Here is a 24,305-nt window from a genome sequence, read left to right on the forward strand (position 1 = left end):
TTTATGTTAAGTAGGTATTTTATAAGTATGCTTGTTCTTACAAAGGTTTTATTCAAAGTTAGGTTAAAGGACAATGGGCAGATTGGTATACCCCACCAATAGCAATGTCATATATATCATTGGATAGGCCTTTTTATGTAGAACAATATTTACTATGACAGCTTTGCTGAAATGTTTGTCCGTTCTGAGATATAGATCAAAAACTGTGCAAAAGTTAGAACTAAGTAATCTATTGATACCTCAAGTTTTTAAAGGAAAATCTAAGTACTAATAACTTTAAGTCTTGTAAGTACTACTGTGCCCGTTAGGATCCATAATTGTTACTATTATGTAGCATTTCAACCTTTTATTGTACCAACTGGATGTTGGGCGTAGTGAGAAACCGCACCAATAGGAAAGTCATACATATCATTGGATAGGTCTTTTTAACTGGAACAACATTTACTATGACAGCTTTGTTCTATTGTTTGTTCTGAGATATAGATAACAAACAATCTTAAAACTGATGCTAATCAATACTGTAATCTGATTTTCTTTCTTACAAGACTTAAAGTTATTAGTTCTTAGATTTTCCTTTAAAAACTTGAGGTATCAATAGATTACTTAGTTCTAACTTTTGCACAGTTTTTGATCTATATCTCAGAACGGACAAACATTTCAGCAAAGCTGTCATAGTAAATATTGTTCTACATAAAAAGGCCTATCCAATGATATATATGACATTCCTATTGGTGGGGTATACCAGGTCCCATATATTTGTGCCCATTGTCCTTTAAGGTGGTGACTGACTCGTGACTTCGTCGAATTATTGTTTTAATATTTTTTCAGATATATATCTATAGGTGAATCTATTATTCCTGCAAAATATAACACTATTATGAAGAATATTGACGGATAGTCTCCAAAATCGAAAAGATACCAAAGCCACTGCGTAGCTACTGCTTTCCGAAAGATTGATGTCTTGACGTATACTTGACATCAGTTATCACAAGTCTGACTTCACATTGCGTCGCTCGTCAGTTGACGTTGACGAGCGTATGACGTGACGTCACTCGTTCCACACTTTACACGACAGAAAAGTTTCAGCTAAAGAAGTAAAGGGTTTCGATTGTTTTTTAATGACTGGTTTAAAGCTTGACGCTTTAAAGCTTAAACAGTATAATAATGAGATATTGATTACATTTCACTGGCAATTTTGGTTTTGTAATTTTCATGACTTAAAAAAAAAACTTATAATATGTTACTGTAATGTTCAGTTTTATACCTATTATTTATCAATCGACAGATATAATATTTACAACACTCAGCGTATATTAGGATAAGCTAAGTCGTCGCAAAAGCTTCCACCAATTTAATCAAAACAAAGCAAAATGAATGGGAAAAATAACGTCTACATTTTCCTTCTTCGCAAAACGGGACACAAAATGAACGATAATATTTGTCATAAATACCTATCACTACTATTGTTATCCGAAATTACTACAATAAGAATGAGAAAAAAATAACATTACGAGTGTTTAGCTGGCAACTGTGAGGAATTCAGTTATGGATGGATATTATTTATAATATAAAATCAAGTTTCGAATCAAAATAATATCACAATCCGAGAATAATGAACTGTGAGCGACATCCGAGTAATTTTCAATTTGAACCCAGTTATTCCCGTCTAAACGACCAGAAAACATCTCGAAACGAAGAAAATTAAATAACTGAGTCAGTCACCACCCTTAGATTTTATTTGTTGTAATAATTACGAGTATAAAGAAGAGACGCCAATTTAATGTTAGAAATTAAATTGAATGGTTATTCAATATTTTATCTGTATATTATTGTACATATATGAATGACTTATAGGTATTATATTTAAAATTAATGTGTACTTTGGGCAGATATCCGTTAATAGGACAGTGATGAGAAAATATAAAAATAAATTATATTGAATAAACTTTTGCTCATGCATCTATTCCTGTGTGATTATATTCAACTATTAGGAATTGATAATTAAAAAATGTAGTAAGAAAATAATGTAGATGTGAATAGGTATGAATTATGTTGCAAAGAGCGAGTTTTATCGAAGATCTCAAAGTACGATGGTAGTTTTGAGCGAAGATTGCTGTCCTATTAATACATAAAATGATGATATACTTAGTTGAGAAAATAAAATATTTGTGCCAACAATGTTTGTTTATCATTTCCTTTGATTTTGTCCTTTTTATCGACGTAGGAGGGGACCAATCTGGATAAGTTGATTATAGCGTACGTGTATTGGTTACCAAGAGAATAAGATTGCGCATATCTGTGATACGACGAGTAAGTAAGTATTACTAGTAGTTACCTACAGAGCTTTCACACAGGTGGGTTTTCCTCTCGGATTTTCAGTGCGTACCAAAATTCTGCAATAGCAAACATTGCCCATCGTAGTCATTATACTTAAATAAAATGCAGAAATAACGATTGTCGGAACAAATTACTTTTTTTATTGCTGGACGGAGGAAGGGTTATCTAAAATATCTACTATTTACATTTATTTTTGCTTTGAGGATAAGGCTAAGGTATTAATGACTTCATAAAGATAACTAAGAATTTATGTATCGGTAAGCTGGCAGCGGTTTACCTCGGATGTTCAAGGCGCGGAAAAGCTGATTTAACTAATAATAAAATGCCAGTTGAGTGTTATTATCTCATCAATCATTTACCGCATTACTCGATGTAACCATGCTATGTAGATCATGTTTATGCTTAATTTACTTTTATAACACGTATAACAATTGGAACACCAGGAAATGTTTGGTACCTTGCTAAACATACAAACTAAAATGAAATGTTTAAATGTTAAGGTAAATAAAGGTTACCTTATGTTTCTATCGAAAAAAATATAATCGGTACAAAAAATAGGGATAAACATTGTAGGTAGACTACATAATGATTTAATAGGTATTACCAAATATACCAAAAGTAGTCAGTCAATCAATTTGTGGTAATTTTATTATAGAAAATGCCTCATAATTTGTACTTAATCAAATAAAACGACGACGTTGAGGACATTTGAAGATTATCGAGATTATGATTCATGTATTCAAGGTGCCAACATTGTATCTACCTGTATCATCGATGCAACAAACATATCAAAAATCTATAAACAAAATGAATGAATGCATTACGAATAAAATGTCACAACCTGTATTGCATGGGACGCGGTCTTAAATATTTTACTTTAGTAGCCGCTAAGCATTGGTCGAGATCTGTACCCAAGTGATATCAAATTCGAAATTAGAATAAATATTTATCATAATGAAACTCCTATTTACTGTATTAGCGATTTGTTCTATACAAACTGTGAGCTCCACGTTTTGTTTTTGGAACACTGGCTGTCCATACAAATATTTTTCGAACAAGACTCCTTATAACTCAGTGAGGGGTGATATAAGGGATTCTGTGGTCAAACTTACTGGTAAGTTACATTTTACTTATATTTTATGTCGTAAATAATATACAAAATTAGTATGTTTAAAGGATGTTGCTAAAAATCACGAACTACGTCAAACTACTACTACTCTTAATCTAAATGGCCTTGAACTTTCAAAACAAATAAATATGAATGATGGCCGCGAAAACGGAGCAACACGTGTCAACCTAATTATGTTAAGTAGACATGATAACGATTTATTAGTTGGTTTAAAAAAATTATAAATATATGCTAAACGATGTTCAATCAACTTATAAGTCGTGGTCTAGTGATTGAAACATCTGCCTCTCAGTCGGGTTCGATTACAGGTCATGAAAGTTTCTAACTGCCTTTTTAAGTGAAGTAGAAGGAAAACATCTTGAGAATACTGAATTTAAAGTCTGGAATCACAAATCCAAGTGAATGAACTCATTCCTTTTCTGTATGTGAAGAGACATGCAATAGGATCATAAAGGCTCTGAAGATGATAGGATAGAAGATAGATCTAAGACACCTATACGGCAAGAACCCTAAGAAAAAATATAATGAAAAAATATTATAGTTATTGTCCGTGCTTGTATCGACAGTTGTGTACTTATGATAATATACTTAAAAGATTTAGGTGGCCAAGGTCAAAGTACTAAAGACACAAATAAATTTAGGTCGAGATGAGACTGATTAAATACATACTTATTTAATTTCGGAATACTAAAGAACACCAGTCCCCGCTTCCTTTCCCAAACATTATACACACATACTCGTAATAGTTTACAAGTTCGTATTGTTTTATAAACAAACAAGAAGTAATCAAAATAATTGTACAGTTACAGCCGTTCCCAATATTCTATATAATATATTATATTCTATATATTAGAATATATATAAGCCATAGCATTTTGACATCAGCGACATTATCCCTGGTGCGCAAAACAACAGAAAGGCCGCTAGACAAAATAGCAACAAGTAATATTTAAAGTTATTATTTTTAGGTTGTGAGCCCGTAAGCATTTGGGGCTTAATTAGACATGGCCAAAGAAACCCGGGTACAGAATTCGGAAAGCATATGAAGGAAGCTCTAGTCATTAAAGAACACGTGGAAGCTAGCTACAATAAAGGGAACTGCTCGCTCTGTGCTCAAGATGTTGAAAATTTACTTAATTGGCAAGTTAATATGGAAATGTTTGATAAGCCTTTCCAACTTACCAAAGAGGGTTATCAGGAATCGGAAGGTATCGGGCGAAGATTTAAACAAGCTTTCCCAAAATTGCTGGAGAAACTTGACCAACATGATTATCTTTTCCGCCCTGCACAAGGAGCTTGGATGGCAGACAGTGCTAAAGGTTTTGTTAAAGGCTTAGGCAATAAGGATTTAACTATACAACCACCCAAGACTAACTTCGATATTTTGTCTGTGAGTATTATTATTTTTCTACAAAGAATTACTTTTGAGTTTACGCAACTCAATTAAATTACTAACTGCCTCATTGGTCGCAAGCGCGACTGCTGAACACGAGGTCTCGGGTTCGATTCCCGGGTCGGACCGAAATCGCTTTGTGGGTTTTAGAAACTTTCACACAGTATCCCGGAGCCTGGAAGTTGGTGATTGAGACACCCGTGCTCCGGAGAGTACGTTAATGTCGGTCCTGCGCCTGATCTCTCTCCCGTCGTGTCAGTTTACCTTCCCATCTGCCTATGAGAGTGAGGGAATAGCGAGTGCACCTATGTCTGCGCAAATGCTTGTGCACAGTAATAAGTCCTGCACAGTTGGCTCCTTATATGAGAACAGGCACCGTGGCCGATAATCGACTAGGAGGACATCAAATTACTAAAATACCAAAAGTTCCTAAACCAGTTCCCAAAAGCCGCAATTCCTTTAGAAAAAAGCATTTCTGTAATTTTAATAAAACAAACTCTATATTTCAGCCTTATGATACGTGCAAAAAATATATTACTGATGTAAAAGGCAATCCAGAAACGTACGCGCCATCGGTTAGGTATCTGAGCTCTTCGGAATATTTGGCTGTAAGTATCACATTATTGTTCTGTAATGTGCGCGCTTTTTCTTCTCATTTCCTTTTAATTTAATTATATTTTTTTATTTCTTGTTTCCAGTCAAAAGACAGGATCCAGAGACGTCTGGGTATTAATTACATTTTGACTGACACGAATATAACAGCGTTGTACGATTTGTGCCGGTACACGACTTCAGGACTTGAAAACAAATTAAGTCCTTGGTGTGCGCTGTTTACGACCCAAGATTTGAAAGTTCTGGAGTACATAGCTGACTTGAGGCATTACTACAAAAGTGGTTATGGAACGCCCATCAACGAGCTACTTGGTCAGATTACTTTGACCGACTTGCTCAAAAGTTTTAAGGACGCGAAAAGCGGGAAAGGAAAGAAGATTACAAGCTATGTGACGCATGCTACTATGATGGATATGGTGTACACAGCCCTTCAATTGTTCAAAGACGATGAGCCTCTATCCACCTCCCAGCGCAAAGCCGATCGAAAGTGGAGGAGTAGCAAACTAGCAGTATTTTCCTCCAACCTAATGGCCGTTCTGAACAAGTTAGTATCTAGTGTTTTATTTCTTTGGTCATGATTGCAACTTCAACCTTCAGGTTATATTGAAGGGACGTTTCTTCGATAGTGTGAAATGTTTAAATTAAGTAAATCATTTATGTTATTGTGAGAGGCAGGAAACATTATGTTCAAACTTAAATAGTATTTCATTATTTTGATAATAACGCCCCATTAAAATTATATTAAAATTTTATTTTCTGCATTTTCAAGGTTATAAGTAACCGTAAACCTTACTTTCAGATGTGACAAAGCAGTAGATGACTACAACGTTGTATTCTACTTCAACGAAGAACCTTTGCAATCAATCTGCAGAGAAGGCGTTTGTACTTGGCAAGAGTTTGAAGATAAACTATCTCCATTCACAGAAACAAACACAGAATTTTGTCATAATGAGTAGTTTTTAGATGTTTAATTATTATACTTAAATATATTATTATACAAAACAAATAACGTTATTTATTTAAGCATAGTTCACGCTTACTTCAATGGCTACATGATGAGAGAGATCTATAAACATTAATTTAAGCAGTAAGTATAATAGTATCGAATAGCAACTTAACTAATTTATGATGCCCATTAAAATCAATTTTAGTGCTAAGGTAATTTAGTTACATTGTCATTGAATATTAATATGAGGACAAGTTTTAAAATTAGTATATATTTAGGCATGCTAGTTTTCTATTACGCATACAAACGGAAGGCCATAACAATAATTTATACACCTACCTCAATGAAATTGGTGTTATTCATTTGGTAGTTATTTAAAAACTAAAATTGAGTTAAACATTTATAATTATCATAATGGCATTTACCTACAGACACTGTTTTGCTACCTCTCCCACTTTATATCAGCCATTTTCTGCATCTGTCCGAAAGCAATGAAACTGGACATGAATAGTACATACTTTGTAGTGAGTGCACTGAAAGTAGCGCATCCTGTCCTTCGCTCAACCTTTGTTTCGTTTTCACTTAACTTGAAAAGTAAAGCTGACTAAAATGTAAAATGTACACCTGTAGTAAAAGTAGAGTAGTAAAAGTCATCACACCTTTCTTCATTCTTTGTATTTGACTTTTTACATGACAAGGTGAAGTACATAAACTACTTTTGATCTCCTAAGACTAAATTATGTTCCACTCAATAAAGTACCTAACCATTGTCGTAATTCACTATTTTATTTTTTCGACGTGGACGTAAATAATGCAGTTACAAAAAAAATGTTTTGTAATAACAATATCTACCAAAAGTATTTACCAGAAAAGAAAAAAAACAAATGAGTGCCTACGTGCAAACAATTATGCTCACTTAGAAATCAATTGGAAAATACATTAAAGCCAAACCTTGTAGCCTGTCAGCTCAGAAATAATGTGATAATGTTAGTAAATTCTTAAATAATGAAGCAGTTACGCACGTCAATTTTGTTGCACCAAACACAGTTAAGTGGTTTAATAGGTGTTAAAGTTATTATAACTTCAGTTGCTGCAATGTAGGAGTTAAATTATAATTATGATTTTATTCTTTGTCGACGTGTTTGAGTTATTTTCGTGCGCATGCCGGCGGTTAGCCATCCCTGACATAGATGATCACGCATCTATAGACTAACCACGGCAAGTGAGTTTAGCCTTGCGTGGTCCGTGTGGCTTTAAGCCGCTATTTATTCTAGCAATGTAGGTAGTAGATGTAAGAAAAGACAGGAAAAAGAATAATCAAGGTGTTTCGACTCATACATTCCTAAACTACTTAGAATAACGAGTGATGGCACAGAGTTAGGTATCAGCTCTTCTATATGGTAATTCCGACCAGCCTGATCAACGACGATGACTGGAGGATGGCGGCGGTAGCTGATGCATGCGTGTGGCTCAAGATGGTTGGTAATCATAATGTCTACGAACTGCACTGGAGCGAGAAAAAAATATGTTCACAGAAAATATATCTTCCTAAAATATACATATCTTCATAAACAAAGAAGGCTCGAACATTGTTCATAATAAGCCAAGATATTTATACTTCGGCAAATATTTGAAGTCATTTTGTCAACACGTCAGTTCAGTTAAATGCCAACGTTTTCATTTGGGTGCGGATCGCGTCAAAACTTTGAAACAGCGAACTTAGTTAGAACTACAGAGATGAAACTAATTGGTTCCCGTGAACATCATAAGTGTCTTACAGCATATTTATTAGCTTCATATTATAAGGATGATGACGTCGAATCATGGATATAAGGGATTTGCGAGTGAATTATTTGATGAATAAAGTTAATTAAATTGTGTTTTCTTTGTAGAACGCTAGGCCAACGACGATACTTATATGTACACGCTTATGACTTATTTGTCTTACTTAAAACTATGTAACATTTTATTCTCCTTATCAGGTTATGCTTTATATTGAATAGTAGGTATAGGTAAAATATAATCAACACATTATTTTTGTCCTTCATGCCATTTGTCCTATGGCATCCACGAGAAGGTAACATCTCAGTGCCAAACCATGATTAATGAACAATTAATTTTATACTTTACCAGCTAATTTCGATACGTTTCATTATTGACTTGCGTTAAATAGAGCATAAAAATACTGTGGAAATTAATTTTCTTTTATATATTATCATAATGACGCTATTATGTTTCATACAAATCTGATGTCTTTAGATTGTTCTTGGAATTGTAAATGCAGGTACAAGTACTTTTCAAGTAAAACTCGGTACGAACATGTCAGGAGACATCAGGGACTCGTTAGTAAAACTCGAAGGCTGGAAAAATGTTTTGTTTTCTTTTATTTTATACATTAAAGTATAAAGGAAAATTGCAGTAAAATAAATATTTAAAAAATAAATGAAAAAATAAGATATGCCAAAAAATCTTCGATATTATTCATTGACCATACCATACCAATTACCTACATTTACGTAGATCTGATTCAATAACTTTATAATAACGTAACAAATAAATAAAGAAAAAACTGAAGAGTTAAGAAAAGTTAAGATTGTTCAATTTATTCATTTAGATGCAGAACACACGAGAGAAAAGAATAATATTACAAGACTAGCTGTTGCCCGCAACTTCGTCTGCGTGGGCAATATAGAATAGTCAAAATACTACTTATCCCGTAGGTGCATTCTTTCACGTGACAGTATAATTAGGATTAGCACTTAGCAGTCGCATAGATTCAATGATCAAGGTTGTGTTGTGGATGTGACCATTTATCTAAACAAAAGAAGTAAAGTTTGTGACGTTGTGAATATCTCTGGATCCAGTCAGCCAATTTGGAAAATTATAACGTATGGTGCGTAAATAATTTTCACAGGAAACAGTTATAATCTATGTCTATATGCTTTGAGTCTAACAAAGCTGTCATTTGTACATTTTCTGCAGCTGCTGCGACTAATCAGAAGCCAGAAAGTCTGTCAGTCTTACCATGGATATCGTCTTGTGTAGTTGACTGGATTGAAGGTAGCTAGATAGGTAGTCGCTCCAAGCAAAATATTGGTACTCAAACAGATTCGGTGACTGGAAGCCAACACCAACATAGTTGGGGAATAGCTGGATGGATGATAAAATGTGTCATCATCATCAGCAGGCGCATAGGGTAGGATAGTTTCACTACTGGGGAGAAACACTTGTGTGACGGGGATTTTCTGTGCACTTACTCACTATGGTAAGGCTGACCCCACATTAGGCGTGCGCGATCCTCGGGCGTGTGAGTAGCGCGGGCGTCGCGAGCGCGCTGCGTGAACGTCGCGTTTTGCTGCCCTACGGCATGTGCACGCGCACGCGGCGCTCGAGTTGCGTTCTTACCCTTCGCCCGCTATCCCCGCCGCCCGCTAAACGCCTTAGCAGTTAAACGTCAAGGGAGCGGCGCGTGTAGGTAAATGCCGCAGGGCAACAAAACGCGACGCACGCGCGCGCCCGCGCTACTCACGCCCGAGTTCGTACTTGAAACCTACAGTTTTGCCAAGATTTTCAAAATGTACGCTTGCAATTTGTCATTTCTTGGTGGAGCCAGCAAATCGAAAGAAACATAAGTGTTGTATACTGTGCGTCACTACCGCACACACCGGGAAAATTTCGCTCTTGCGGAAGACGTTTATATACCATATTTCGTGTCACACAGGACGACAGTATCCACCGAAACACTTTCAAAGATCTGATGAACGAACAAATCAGACCTGACTTGGTCACCTGGGGCCAATCAGAGCTCTATGAAGCGATCATATGCTTTGGCTCCTACTGTTATTGCGGTTTCTGAAAATTTATTCACCTCATTCAACAATGAATGTAATTCTGATGGTACTATTAAGAACACTTGCTTAGCGCAGAAGCTGACGTTGGCAGGTCGACTCTTTTGACTTCTCGAATAGGATACCATTGGTTTTTGTGCAATGCACACCTGCAATGCATGCTGGATTAGGATAGGATACAGGTGGATAGGATTTTCAACAGAAAACAATTCTGTCTTTGTGATTGAATGACATCAAACGTAGTTTTATATAAAAGGTGTTTTTTTAGACTTGGCTCGGGTCCTACTGAGACTGTTCGTAATCGTGACCGTATCGTAATCGTATTTGCGATCAGAAGTTGAAAGTAAGCATGTCTCTGGTATGCGACGCGCAATGTGTTGGTTTTCAGACGCATAAAGCATTTTACGTGTGTATGGTATTAAATCGAGAAAGCTCCCATTTCTTATCTGCACTTTGTATCTGGGCTTGTTCTTAAAGCTACAGAATCCTACATTACCTACCTACCTCACGCTTAGCAGCGCTTGCGAGAGACAGATCCTCATTTCTTCTAGGATTAAGTTTACATATTTTGCATCAGAAAAAATAATTAAGGTCTACTTAATACTACTCACTCAAAGTAATTTGTTTTAAGGCCACCACATTAGTGGAAGATAAGCTAAACTATGTTTATGAAAAAATCCTGATATGAACTCCATCTGTAACTTTAAATGATAATTAATTGTTATACTAAAGTCATCATTTTTGACATAATGTTCAAAAATTTATTTAGATGGCACCGTTTTAAATTTGGCTGAGAACTATTAATTTTCCTTTCATCAAGGTAATAATTATAATTGGATTTTGATGTGGCACGGCAAACTGACAAACACTATTGAAATGTCTATCGAAAAATGACACTACGTGTTAAAATATGGTGAATTACGGAAAATACACAACTCCATCTGTTGAAATAATAATCCTTTATAAAGAATGTATGGTAATTAGTTGTCATTTACCACCTCGCTCCTTTGTCAAATTTTATGTATTTTATTTAACACAGATTACCACAGATGGAGCTACTTTAACCTTGGCTAAACAAAATTTTCATTTTTTTTTCTTCCTAAGTTACTTATGAAGGTGTGATTTTCTGTGTAAAGATTAATAGGCCGATCAACTAATATAAGTACAACATTCAAATGTGCAGTTTTGACAAACAGATTGCGTGTCGTAATATTTTACATCTTGAATTCACAAAATTAATCATATCTTTTGATAGAGTGAATCGATTTCGATGAAACAAAAACTAAGTAATACCCCAAGTTACGTAAAATTTTTGTATATAAGCATTGTCTGCGTTGAATTCGTAGATTTTACGTGAATCCCGAACGAACAAACAGATAAACAGACAAAAATGACAAAAATGATGGAAATGGGTTCTGTTAGTTATCCTTTAACATGCTGGCTATTTTTTTTGTCAATTTCTTCAATGTACAAAAATTACTTTTCTACAGATTTATTATATGTATAGATTGCGTTCTAGTGGAACGAGAGACTATTCATACAAATCTGTTGGTGGCAACAGTCACAGGATATTTTCAAATTATTTTTGTACCTATATAACCATCGATTTTTGTGTGTTTTTCCTGCGTTCCGGGGAATCTCTGCCACGGAAATAGTGTACCTAGTTTTCCAACAGTGAAAGAATTTTTCAAATCAGTTCAGTAGTTTCGCTGCCTCTAAGGTACAAACAAAAAACATTTTGTCTTTATATTATAAATAAGTATAGATTTAATAAAGCGTTGAGAAAGTATAAATGGCTAATTAAATAGGTATTTAGAGTACTTTTTACATAATACTGTTGTATTATTTCTGTTAATTAGTGTGTAATATCGGAGGTCACCCCTTTTTATCTGCCTATTGTTTGACATACTTTCTGGAACTATGTTTATTTTAGTTATTCTGTGTAACATTACGATAACGTTCACTTCACTTGACGTGTTAGGTGTTACAAAAAACTTGAGTATAATATGTTTTATGGTGTCTTATATTGACGGTATTATCTTAAAAAAAGGTGTTTGAAAACTCGTTTGACTTTGGATTGGAGTTAGGACCTTCATTAGTTATCTTCTATAACTGCCGGTGGTGACACACAAGTACAAGTAGTTTCATACTATATATTAACTAAGTAATTGTCTTAAATTATGGCAATTAGCCATTTCATATTAATTGAAGACTTAGATGTAACCTAGCTATGTAATATTTTATGCAAAGATATATTCGTTTCACGGAAATTATATTAAGACATTTAGAATATATAATTGATTCCGCATTTTTTTATATAGGTAGCTTACATTAACCCATGTATTTAATTAAAACACAATTTTGGGTTCTACGTAGCGCAGATAAAAAAATATCTTAATGAATAATTTAAAGCAAGCAATTCCGAATGCTGCAGAGCTCATTATATCATTATACAATCATGTCAATAAACGAAGGGGCAGAATTGCTTAAATATTGTTATTTGCCGCAGAAGAGTCTAACTTGAGTGTAGTGTTCAAAGTAGTGTATCGATAAATCCTAGTGATAATTCAATATGAAACTTTTAATATCGATAATAGTTATTTGGTGTTGCGTCAAATGTGTGTTTACCTCCCAATGCTACTGGAATAATGCGTGCAAATACAAATATTTTTCAAGTAAAACTCCCTACGAAATTATTAGAGGCGATATAAGGGATTCAATCGCAAAACTGCGAGGTAAGTTCGGTTTTATTCTAAGATTGTTCCAGTAATATTTTGCATCCTTTATTTTTCCGGAATATTTCTGAAAGTGGAGCGGTTTCAAATTGTTCCAATATAATACAATACTTACGAATTGTAAAAATGTGTAAGTAGTATTGTTTGTTACGTTTGATGTTATGATTAATCCGCTAAATTATGTACCTCATGCGGAAGATAAAAGATGTACATAAGACTTGAGGAGTATTTCTATTTTTATGAAGGTGAATTTGGAACAGTATCTTAAGTTACTATTATCTACTGTACTTTGTTTAGCTCACTAATGTTTGAATGACCTTTTTCTTAATTAGATTTTGGAAATAAACAATGTGAACCCATCAGTATCTGGGTGACTGTAAGACACGGGAAACGAAACCCAAGCACAAAGTTTGCAGAAGATATCAAAGCATTCCTTACATATAGAGACGAGATCATAGCAAGTTACAAAATGGGAAACAGCACGCTATGTGCGCAAGATATTGAGAATATCAAAAATTGGGAGGTCGACACAGATATGTTTGTAAGACATAACGAAATTGACGCTGAAGGATATCAAGAGCTTGTAAATATTGCTCAACGGTTTAAGGAAGCCTTTCCAGAGCTACTGAATGAAATCCAGAACAAAGATTATGAAATTCTCACAGCATACGGCAGCCGAATGACTGATAGTGCGAAAGCGTTTAATGAAGGTCTCACTACTTATAATTTGACTATCAGTGAGGCTGAAAATAATTACAGCGTTCTTGCAGTAAGTTGAAGGTTTTAGTATTCAGCTAATTATTCTATCACTTAATACCAATTAGTGTTGTCTCAATTAACTGCCTGTCTTATTTTTAGCCGTATGCGTCGTGTGGAAGATATCAAATAGACGTCCGGCGTAATCCAAATATTTATGCTGAAGAAGTTGTTTACACGGGAACTGCTGAATATCAGAATGTATGAATGAGACCTTTATTTATTTCCACTTCCAATTTGGAATGTCGTCGGTTTTGTCGATTAGTTTTATTTATTTGATGACATCAGTAATAATTATTTTTGTATTTTTTAAGATGAAAGAACGACTCATAAGGAAATTAGGCCTTGATGTGGATTTAACAAGCAACAATATCACAGCTATATACGACTTATGCCGCTATAGTTGGGAAGGAATCAACAACAAACCTAGTCCTTGGTGTGCTCTATTCACTGAGGAGGACTTGCAAGTTCTAGAATATATTGGCGACATTAGACATTACTACAGGAATGGGTATGGGGCATCGAAATACACTAAAATACTTGGTCAAATACCATTGTCTGATATGCTAACAAAGTTTGAAGAAGCCAAGAGAGGCAGGGGCAAAACATTAGTGACATACGTTACGCATGCCACAATGTTGGATATGATCTTAGTAGCGCTTAATCTACATAATGACACGCACCCACTCATGGGGACCCATAGAGATATCTACAGAAAATGGAGAAGTACATTTTTATCTCCGTTCGCAAATAACCTGATTGGAGTTTTATACCGGTATGTTTACATAAGATTGATGTTAGCTTTACGACTCGATTAATTGATTTACGTAGATACTAGTCTTCAAACCGGTCCCTCATAATATCCTGTTAGGCTACAATGCATCATGTTTATGTTTGAATATACATACAATTATACATTCATACGTATCTACCAAAAGTCAGTCAAAACATACTCTCACGTTATCGTCAATTTTGTGCGTATATTGATGTTTTTAATGAATCACATACATTGTTAGTTTTTGTTATTTATGAGCCAACAAAAAGGGTAATATTTCAGCCTCTTATTGTGTGATTTTAGGTGCAGTTCCTACGGCAGTATTGACTACGATTATAACGTCGCCCTATATTGGAATGAGTTGCCATTACTAGAACTATGCAAGGAAGGAGTCTGTTCGTGGTGGGAGTTCCAGAAATTATTTAAACCATTCTTGAACACAAATGTAGACGTTTGCGAATTTAAATGGACTACAGTAGATTAAGATTAAATTACGATTATAAGAAGATTATGCCCTGTGACAAAGCCCGCCTATTTATTCCGACTATATCTATGTGAAGTTTCAAATAAATTTTTATTTGTTATTATTTTTTTGTTTTTCGACTGCCATAGCTAGAAATAGGTGAGTATAAATGAACCTGTACTCAAATATAGACCCAATTCTTAACAAGGCTTTATCTGCTTCTTTGAAGGCGATCTAGCGACTCCCTGGCTACTATGGCAACGATGGTGATGGCCCTGGACAATGTCAAATATCGAGACACCCTGAGCTGGTGCCGATACTGACCAATTTATAAGATAAGCCCGAATTTAAAATAACGATATACTAGATCGTAGTGTGAGCCATATTTTCTACATAATATACTTTGATACCAATTATTACTTTTAACTTAAAATACCAAATACTAGCATTGTTAGAACTTCATTAAGCCTGACATTGCTGACACGATGCATTCTAAGAAATACATCGAAACCGCACATTTGCTGCGTCTATTCTACAAAATCGTAATACTTAATTCAAGTTTACTTAAGCACTTAGCGCGGGTTCGCCTAACGAATCTCGAGAGCGTGGGGTTGAATACCGCCTCCGTAGATTGAGAACCCCATACGTAAGGTGCATTCTAAACAAACAAAATACAACTTTATTAACATATAAATACAGTGCACTATCGCTCGCCTCAAACAGTAGACCATCTTCCAAATTTTGGCAAATTAATTTGCTTAACATATTTAAAAAGTTTTGGAAAAGCGTGGATTTATTTACAAACACGGCACGTCTTTTTTAAGCATCGCGATATGATATGGTTTATGGCCTTAATTAAGTTTGGTTGGTTTTAGGGCCCTTTATTAGATCATTCGGAGAGATTTCGTGATGGAAATGACTTCCTTTCATTAAAATTTTATCTAAGCTATTCCGTTCCAATTTATGTAGACTTGTGGGAAAGTTTCACCATAAAAGTCTGGTTCTATCTTAATGTGAGTTTTAGGCATTGAAGTGTAATTTTTTCAAGTCTCTTCCTAGAAACAATCCATCCTCCATCCTCCGAGCCTTTTTCCCAAACTATGTTGGGGTCGGCTTCCAGTCTAACCGGATGTAGCTGAGTACTAGTGATTTACAAGGAGCGACTGCCCTGCCTGACCTCCTCAACCCAGTTACCCGGGCAACCCAATACCCCTTGGTTAGACTCTCTCTTCCTAGAAACAATAACATTAGGAAAGTCAGTTGTTTTTTTTTATCTAAAAAAGTGCATGTTATACCTAGCCATCAAATACTGTTATATGGATGTCATTCACATCCGAGCTCATTCCTCAAAATATTGCTACATTTACCAAATAACATATGATTTCAATAAAATTCAAAGGTCGCTAGTTCTGTTGACCTTATAAGAATCTTCATATTTATTCTGTTTACTGTATACACATATATTATAATCGAGCAAGGTTGATTTTATCAATTATCTTTTTTATTTTTGCGAATTTTATGTTTTTGGCTTTGTGAAGGAATATAAAAAATATATGATTTGTCCTTTATGTGAACTTAGTTGTCTATTTTCTAAATCAATTTTTTTATGCAGTCATCCATAACAACACAAAAGAAACAATAAAGTTCAATAGATTTTGGAATTATTATTTAAGAGCATTCCTACAAGTTCATTTTAATAACTTGTTTTGTAAAAACTTTTTCAAATACACATAACACTCTAGACAGTCATAAAAAGGTTATTCTCTCGGAGAGTCTATAAAAAAGAGATGCAATAATGTTAATGATTTTAGAGTTCAGTATAGATGTGGTTAAATAAAGAAATTGTACCATGATTAACTATTTTGTTTCAGTCTGACCCTAAACCTATAGGTACGAAGAAACTTTAAAGCATATTTAAAACAATAATAACACAAATTGTAAAGGTTTTTAACTGTTGAAATAGCTAGCTATATACATATAATCAATTTTGTTCGTGGTCAGTTAACCTGAAATTGAACACAAGCAATACGTCAAACCACTACTGTTGCTTTGATTGTTTGTTCCATTTTCAGTTTTTTTTTTTTTGATAAATAATGATTATACCTACTATTTCTTTAAGTCAATTGCACAGACCGAATAATAACAATAATGAATTATTTATTGATCAAAACCCATTTATAGTGAAGTACAAGCGGCTTTCGCCAGTCCATTCATAGGGAGACCCCTTCCACGGGATCTTGAAAGGTTCTCAAGTGAAGTGCTGTGTTGGCAACTTTGCTTCTGCTATCAACTTCATTAGTCTGGGTACTGTCCTTTGTAAAACGTTGTGGATAATTCAATGCATGTTTATTTAGAAATTTCTAGTAACGAAAAACACCTCAAAAAGTGTGTCCTTGTATTGTAGTAGTGGTTTTCACGCGGTTTCACCCACCTCCCGTGGGAACTACTGTCTGTCTACACCTGGATAAAATATAACCTATTTTACTTGTATATATTAAAGCTCTACCCGACATTGAAATAATTTTTCAAATCGGTTCGGTTTCGGAGCCATTAGCGTACAAACAACCATTACAATGTTTTCTATTTATTATGTTAGTATATATAGATGAATTGATTTTTAATAGTAGGTAAGTATAGATAGAAGATTGCAAAGAAAAAGTCGTAAAGTTAAAGCAATCTATCTCAGAGAAACAGAGTCCGCGTAGCGTCCATGCATCAAGCAGTAATTGTGCGCCACTTTAAAAGACATTCGTTTATTAAGTGGGCATCCTTTCCCTCACATTAGATCGGGCGCCTTTTGTTCAGCGTGTGTGGGAGAGTTTTATTTTCAAGTGATCCTAAATGAAACTGTTTCTTATATGAAAATAATCAAAATTTCAAATATAGGAACACTATTGAAATATAAAGTACCCATAGACCCTCACTATCACTTTCATCTGAGAGGATCAGGGAACTGCATAATGAACTCGTATAAAAATATCCTATGTTATTCGAATAGCGTTTGAACTGTCTGCCCAATTCAAGAAAAATCATCAAGCCCGACCGTAACAGACAGTCTTTTTTACTTACGAAAAAACCTTTTGACTTTGAACATTAGAGGTCTTTTTATAAAAAGTCCCATTGTTCATCATCAACGGTTATTATGTCTCAAAGTATTGTAAACACAACGTTCAAAATTCCTGTTATTTGGACCTTAAACATTTGTGGGCACTTCGGGAACCTACCCCAATGTACTATAACGACCCATTAAAGAGTTTTGGGTGGTGCTGTGGTCGAAATAGGCGTGCCGATAAATACGTATATGATGTTGAAGAAGCCTTTATCTCAACGTTTGGACGGTGTCCAAGAGAGGCACGTGATAGGGCATGGATTGTGCGCACACAAGCATGGACTCATCGGGGAAATGTCACGTCTCCACAGATAATGACCTTGAGCTTCAAGACAGTGCAATCCTCTCCGATATCGCGGGAGTTCAAAACCATGCATCAAGAAACTAAGCATCATATTATAGTCATGTATATGTAGTTGCATCTATACATTTCCATAGCGACTATTAATTCAGGCTCATCCAAACTACTAAAAGCATTTCATCGACTGTCTAAGATTGAATCACAGCTGAGAGCAACGGCCTAACGTGCTCTGATATATGGATAATATATATGTATGTATGGATATATAACTAAGTAACTCTCAGTTCTTGGGACAATCCCCTGTCAGTGAACTTCGATTCGAACCGTTGTTGCATGATTTATTAAGATTCAAACTTGTCCACATAATTTATCCTGATCCCAAATCAACTTTAGGTCACAAACAAAAACACGAATCATATTAAAGATCCTTTTTTCTTGAAAGACAAAATTAATCATAAGGTGGGTATCCTCTGCGATATTTTCATAAATTTTATCCATAGTCATCATCATGTGTCTAACATTTTCCCTACCTATTTTGTTTAACTACCTATGTTGAGGCCAGCTTCCAGCTGGTAAAACACTGCTACCCAGCTTTTCGGATGTAGCTGGGTACCAGTGTTTTACAAGGAGTGACTGCCTATCTGACCTTCTTAACCCAGTCTCTATTTAGCTTATTGTATATAGTCATACTTGTCGTTTAACAATGCCTGCATTAAGTTTCAATATCTGGCAGCGGGCTATTGGTGCTACCGGGCACAATTCCAACTGCAGCTACGGTGAATTTTCTAATAGATAACCCATATTAAACGTGACCTGGAGATCGAGATCCAAAGACCTAAAGATATTACGAAGAAAACATTCTTCAACCAAATTCTACTAAACAAAAACTGAATACCTAGCGAATGGATTTTGATAAAACTCGGCAGTAAAATAGCATATGTATCAGAATAACGTATAGGCTACTTTCAATGCAGGTACGGGATGTAGTTCCCACGGAAAGCGAGTGAAATTGCTGGCAAAAGCTAGTTCTATGTCATATTTACTAAACTAGTTTTGGCTAATTTTTTATCTCCTTCGTAAAGAATACATTCACGTGTAGAAGTTTTTTGTTCACTCCGATTTAAAAACTTATCATGCGACCTTCACATCAAACAGAGGTCACTGATATCTTGAATTATAAGTCTATATATATTTTATGTTTTTAGCATATCAAAACAGACTAGTTTCCGAGAAATGTTTTGGTTTACAAGATTTGCATCCATATTCGTTCTATCCTTACTAATATTATAAATGCGAAGGTAACTCTGTCTGTCGCGCTGTGACGATAAACTACTGAACGGATTCGAACGTTTGCTTGGTAGGTAAGTACATAGTCTACAGCCTGAGGAAGGACATACATAGACTACGTTTTATTTGGTTGTGGGAAGTGGACCTCCCCGAATATGGGGAAACAAAAGAGAGCATCTACTTGGTTGTTATTAAAAACTTCGTCTACTTTCACTGCATTTCTAGTAAACAGTAGCATTCAGGAACAGTTTTAGCACTCAATTAAAAAGATAATTGGGAAGATAGAGACCTATATAGAATAGAAGGTAGAAAAAAGAAAGAGAGCAATGGGTTTCCGTCATCAAAAACTAAGCTAAATAACATTCAAAATTGAAATTCAACCATAAGTCACAAGTTCAATAAACTGAATATATATAACCTTCTTCAATGTCGAAAAATTCGTTTAATTTGAACCTATAAAATTATAATACCTAGACTTTTATTACAAGTCGTAAAATTTTAATCGGACACTACCTATATTTTAGGATTACGTAAGTTTCTTTTGTTATTATTGTCTTAGAATATAGGTACCTAATCAATGCAGAAACTTTTGGTTGCAAAAGTGAATTGTGTTCTTTGTTTGTATGAAAAGGGCATTTTTTTACAGCCGTACTACGTAACGGTATTGGTGGGCATAGGAAGTTGCTCTTTACAGCCTTCAAAAAAGGATGAATTAGCGTCTTTACTGTGATATAATCAATAACCACATAAGTATAAGCATATCCATAAAATGTGTACAATACCATGACATTTAAAATATTCCTAGCAACAGATTATACGAAATAAATCAGATAACCGGCTGAATGCAGCAATTTTCTTTGAACTCTCGAAGCAAAATGAAAGCAATATGTTACAAAGTATAAAGTTAAGCGCATAGCTCGCGGATGATTGAACAAGAAGTTAAATCGCATACGATAACCGAGTGATGGCTACAAATCCTATACCGTTCTTCAAACTGACGTGAAAGCATGCAATATCTACGCATCTTTCTAAGAATTATCTCGAAAAATCCTTACAATAGGATATTACGATCAATTATTTTCTATCAACGTTGTAGTTGAATACCTTATGCATTTCAACTCCCGAATTGGTATCCTACGATGTCTGACAATAAGGGTCGGATTATCGAATTGAGAGCCTCACTCAAAGCAGGCCTTTCCACTTGATGAATTGGCTTAGCCTTTTTGCCTCTCATGGGTAATTCCAATTTTGAATATACATACTTAAAAAACCTATAGGATAAAACTGAAGTGTGATACTTTCAGAAAGAAGTCTGAAGACTCTAAAGACGTAATACCTACTATTTGAAACTTCTGTTTACCTCTTGACCGAAGTATCGAACTGCAGCGGTCCGTAAAAGTTTGAATTTGTCGCCACCTGCCACTGAAATGACTTGCTATCTCCATTTTGTCCTTTAAAGTAGTTCTGTTTAAAATTTAAAAGAACTTCGGAGTTGGTAAACAGGACCTTATGAACGATCGGCCTGTGCGGTTCTTACTTCTCTATTTAATTCAGTTTAAAATATAATACTTATTATATGAGTGTAATGTATAGTACTTATTTAGAACAATAGACACTACATCTTCTGGTAAGTGACTATACGTTAATAGTTATGTTCTTACCGACATATAGAGGGAGTCTAGACAACCGTGATATATGGAGTGCTACGGCTCTTCCTGGAAATGCGAGTAAAGCTGTATAGAATATTCGCCAAACTCGCAGTAATTTAAACTAACGTATGTCCTGTACATATATCAAGCTGTAATGTCGGGTGGAGACGAAACAAAGTTGTGAAATATTGTCACTATTAATACACAAATGCAGTCCGGTATTATTTTGGTATCATTCATACTAAGGTAATTTCTAAAACTTTTTGGAGTTTTTAAAATTTCTTTGTGTTAAGTCCACAGATTATGAAGGAACGTATCTGTAATCTGAATGAATATATTCTGACTTGTTGGAAATAATAATCCTATGCATATATTCAGTACAAAGTGAATATTTAAATATTGTAACAAAAGGCATACGCTCCCCTAATACATTTGGCCATTAGCATCGGGCATCGAGTAACAAACAAGCCGAAAGATGCATGAGGCTCGGATACAATTTACATTAACATGAAGAATTACTTAGCATAACACGAACTCATATTTTTTGTTTGTCGTTGAAGATAATGCTTTATCATATCGAACAATGACGTTTGCGGTAAAAAATAAGCGATCATATCATGCATCACATGTTGACACCTATACGAGTTACAAACAACTGAATATAAAGTTCGCCCAACTTTATGGAGCGAATCCGGGGTGTCACACAAAATGAGATAAAAAAGAATAATGCCGAGAAATGCCGGTTTCCGCATAGAATGCACGGTGTAAACTTAGTTCCGAACTTAGTGATAAAACGTAATAATACCCGCGCGTGACATATTTCAACTTAGAAGTCCAATTGTCAGAAGATAAAAGTTTTCTTAGCGTTGTTTCAGTGTTTTTCACGAAATAAAAATGGCGAGGAACTTTATGTGAGCTTTGAGGATGAAACTGTGTTTATTTCTAATACCGTCCTATTTGCAGTGTAGCGAGTATGTATAAATAGCAACGTGATATGTATCTATATGTATGGCGGAGCTTGAGTGACATTTCACTGATTAGCCGGCTTCCCTTGTCACGCAATCACTAAGTGAAGGCTGGTTGACAAAAACAGAGCGGTAGGTAATTTATGAAATTGGGTTTTTCACGCACGGTTTTGTGGGCGTCGACCATCATAAGATTATTTTTACAACTCTCGTAGCTTAGATAAAAATAAATTGAGTTTAGACGGATCTAATACCAATGAAATAACCATGGATACACCAGCATTTGTTATAAGTTGGCCAATTCAGTGTTGTTCTTTACTCGTCAACAAATTGAAGCAAGCGTAATTTTTTGCCTTTTTAATGCTAAGTTATTTTTACACCAAATAATTCCTAAAATAATTCAATGGCCGAGGTGCCAGATATCATGATATTCGTCCATAGAAACAACAATAAAATATATTGTGAATGTAAGTTCGTCTTATCTGTCTATAATTTTTACAAAACATGAAAATAAATCAAAAGAAAATTTAAAAGTAGGTACATTGCTTTTTTCATATCTTACTTGAGTCGCCTGTATTTATTTTTATACGAAAAATAATAACTTGTCTAGTGGACTTTTGTAAATCACAAAAAGTAGAAAACAGTATCAAATTATGTTCTAGATTCCACATTCCTATTATATATTTAATAGGTATTTGTTTCTAGTTTTATAGATTTTAACAAAACCTGATCGATTGACCTTACTTTGAACAGTGACCTCACTCTGCCCCTGTCATTATTATTGAATGATTTTTCAAAAGCTGACTTGTTTGTTTATTTTTGTAATAAAAATTTAATACCTTTTTTGGTTACATTGATTATATTTTATGCGAATGACTTATTACGAAACAGATTTTTTTTATCTTATCCTATTGATGAGTATTTAAATCGATAGACGGATATAATGAAAAGTATGTTTTAATGAACCTGTGCAGCAAATTTTATTTATTTAATTATTTAGTGTTTTTCCATACAATTCAAAACCATTGCTTTCCTTGTTATCTTATCATCACCGTTTTTAAATATTAACAGTATTGAATTAAAGGTTGGGGTTCAAAAAGGTGTCGGATGATTTGTAGGTACAGAAATGGGGATTGCGGGAAACAATATAAAGTGAAGGAAAATTAGGCTTATTTAAAGGGGTCAGACTCAATTGTTTCATTCTACGTTTCAATTTATTTTAGGACTCAGAACTTATTGTGGCTTGTTTAATCTAATTAATGAAAATATTTATTTAATTGTAAAAATATGTGATTCAATTTCGATTTTGAAATAAATAAGTTACAATATTTCTTGTTAACATACCACAAAACATTGGTCGCGTCACATTCCTTTCTTAATGAAAATGTCAGAGTGATTTATATAGGAACCCTATGCCTAGCCTACCATATCTTTGATTTATCCACACATTAGCTCAGAAACCTACTTAACCACTGCGCCGCTCGTTGAGATAGATTAATAGGCCGACACCGTGCCCTCATTCTTTTACACCAATTTAGGAAGGACATGAGAATACGATAGTCTTGAAGCTGAGGAAGAACAAAATACAGAGAATATAACAGTAACTAATAGATGATCAATTTAGGGTTAATTAAGTAAGAAAATACAGCACCGTGTATAGCATAATATAGGTAATCCACTAAATTAGTAAGAATTAGAATTTATTTATTTGCTTGAAATATGGTTACAATGAAATTATTATAGGTATATTACTGAAAGAGAAAATACTGTGTACCCTTTGTCTCCAATAAAAGCGCCATGCAAAGAATATTTACCTTAATTTCAGTTACATGTGTTTGTATTACCTTTATGAAAATCTTCAAAAGTGACCCTATTTTCTTAAACGTCAAATTAGGCATGTTTCTCTCATTATCCTAATGCTGAATTTTTTGACCGACGTCCCAAAAAGGAGGAGGTTCTCAATTCATAGCATTTTTTATATATTTTTTATTAAGACTGAA

At 34.5% G+C, this 24,305-nt stretch overlaps 2 protein-coding genes across 2 annotated transcripts; both read left to right on the forward strand.

Annotated features, from left to right (window-relative positions):
- Positions 1 to 3,202: 3,202 nt before the first annotated feature.
- LOC110377243 (multiple inositol polyphosphate phosphatase 1) lies at positions 3,203 to 6,464 on the forward strand. The gene is made up of 5 exons (XM_021336047.3): positions 3,203 to 3,451; positions 4,435 to 4,856; positions 5,369 to 5,467; positions 5,558 to 6,015; positions 6,271 to 6,464. The coding sequence occupies exons 1-5, from the start codon at positions 3,292 to 3,294 to the stop codon at positions 6,425 to 6,427; spliced, it is 1,296 nt and encodes a 431-aa protein (XP_021191722.3). The 5' UTR covers positions 3,203 to 3,291; the 3' UTR covers positions 6,428 to 6,464.
- A 5,734-nt stretch (positions 6,465 to 12,198) lies between these two features.
- On the forward strand, positions 12,199 to 15,118 carry LOC110375302 (multiple inositol polyphosphate phosphatase 1). The gene is made up of 5 exons (XM_021333367.3): positions 12,199 to 13,000; positions 13,333 to 13,769; positions 13,859 to 13,957; positions 14,071 to 14,531; positions 14,835 to 15,118. The coding sequence occupies exons 1-5, from the start codon at positions 12,838 to 12,840 to the stop codon at positions 15,013 to 15,015; spliced, it is 1,341 nt and encodes a 446-aa protein (XP_021189042.3). The 5' UTR covers positions 12,199 to 12,837; the 3' UTR covers positions 15,016 to 15,118.
- The last annotated feature ends 9,187 nt before the right edge of the window (positions 15,119 to 24,305 follow it).

This window comes from Helicoverpa armigera, chromosome 4, assembly GCF_030705265.1.
Source record: "Helicoverpa armigera isolate CAAS_96S chromosome 4, ASM3070526v1, whole genome shotgun sequence".
Lineage (NCBI taxonomy): Eukaryota > Metazoa > Arthropoda > Insecta > Lepidoptera > Noctuidae > Helicoverpa > Helicoverpa armigera.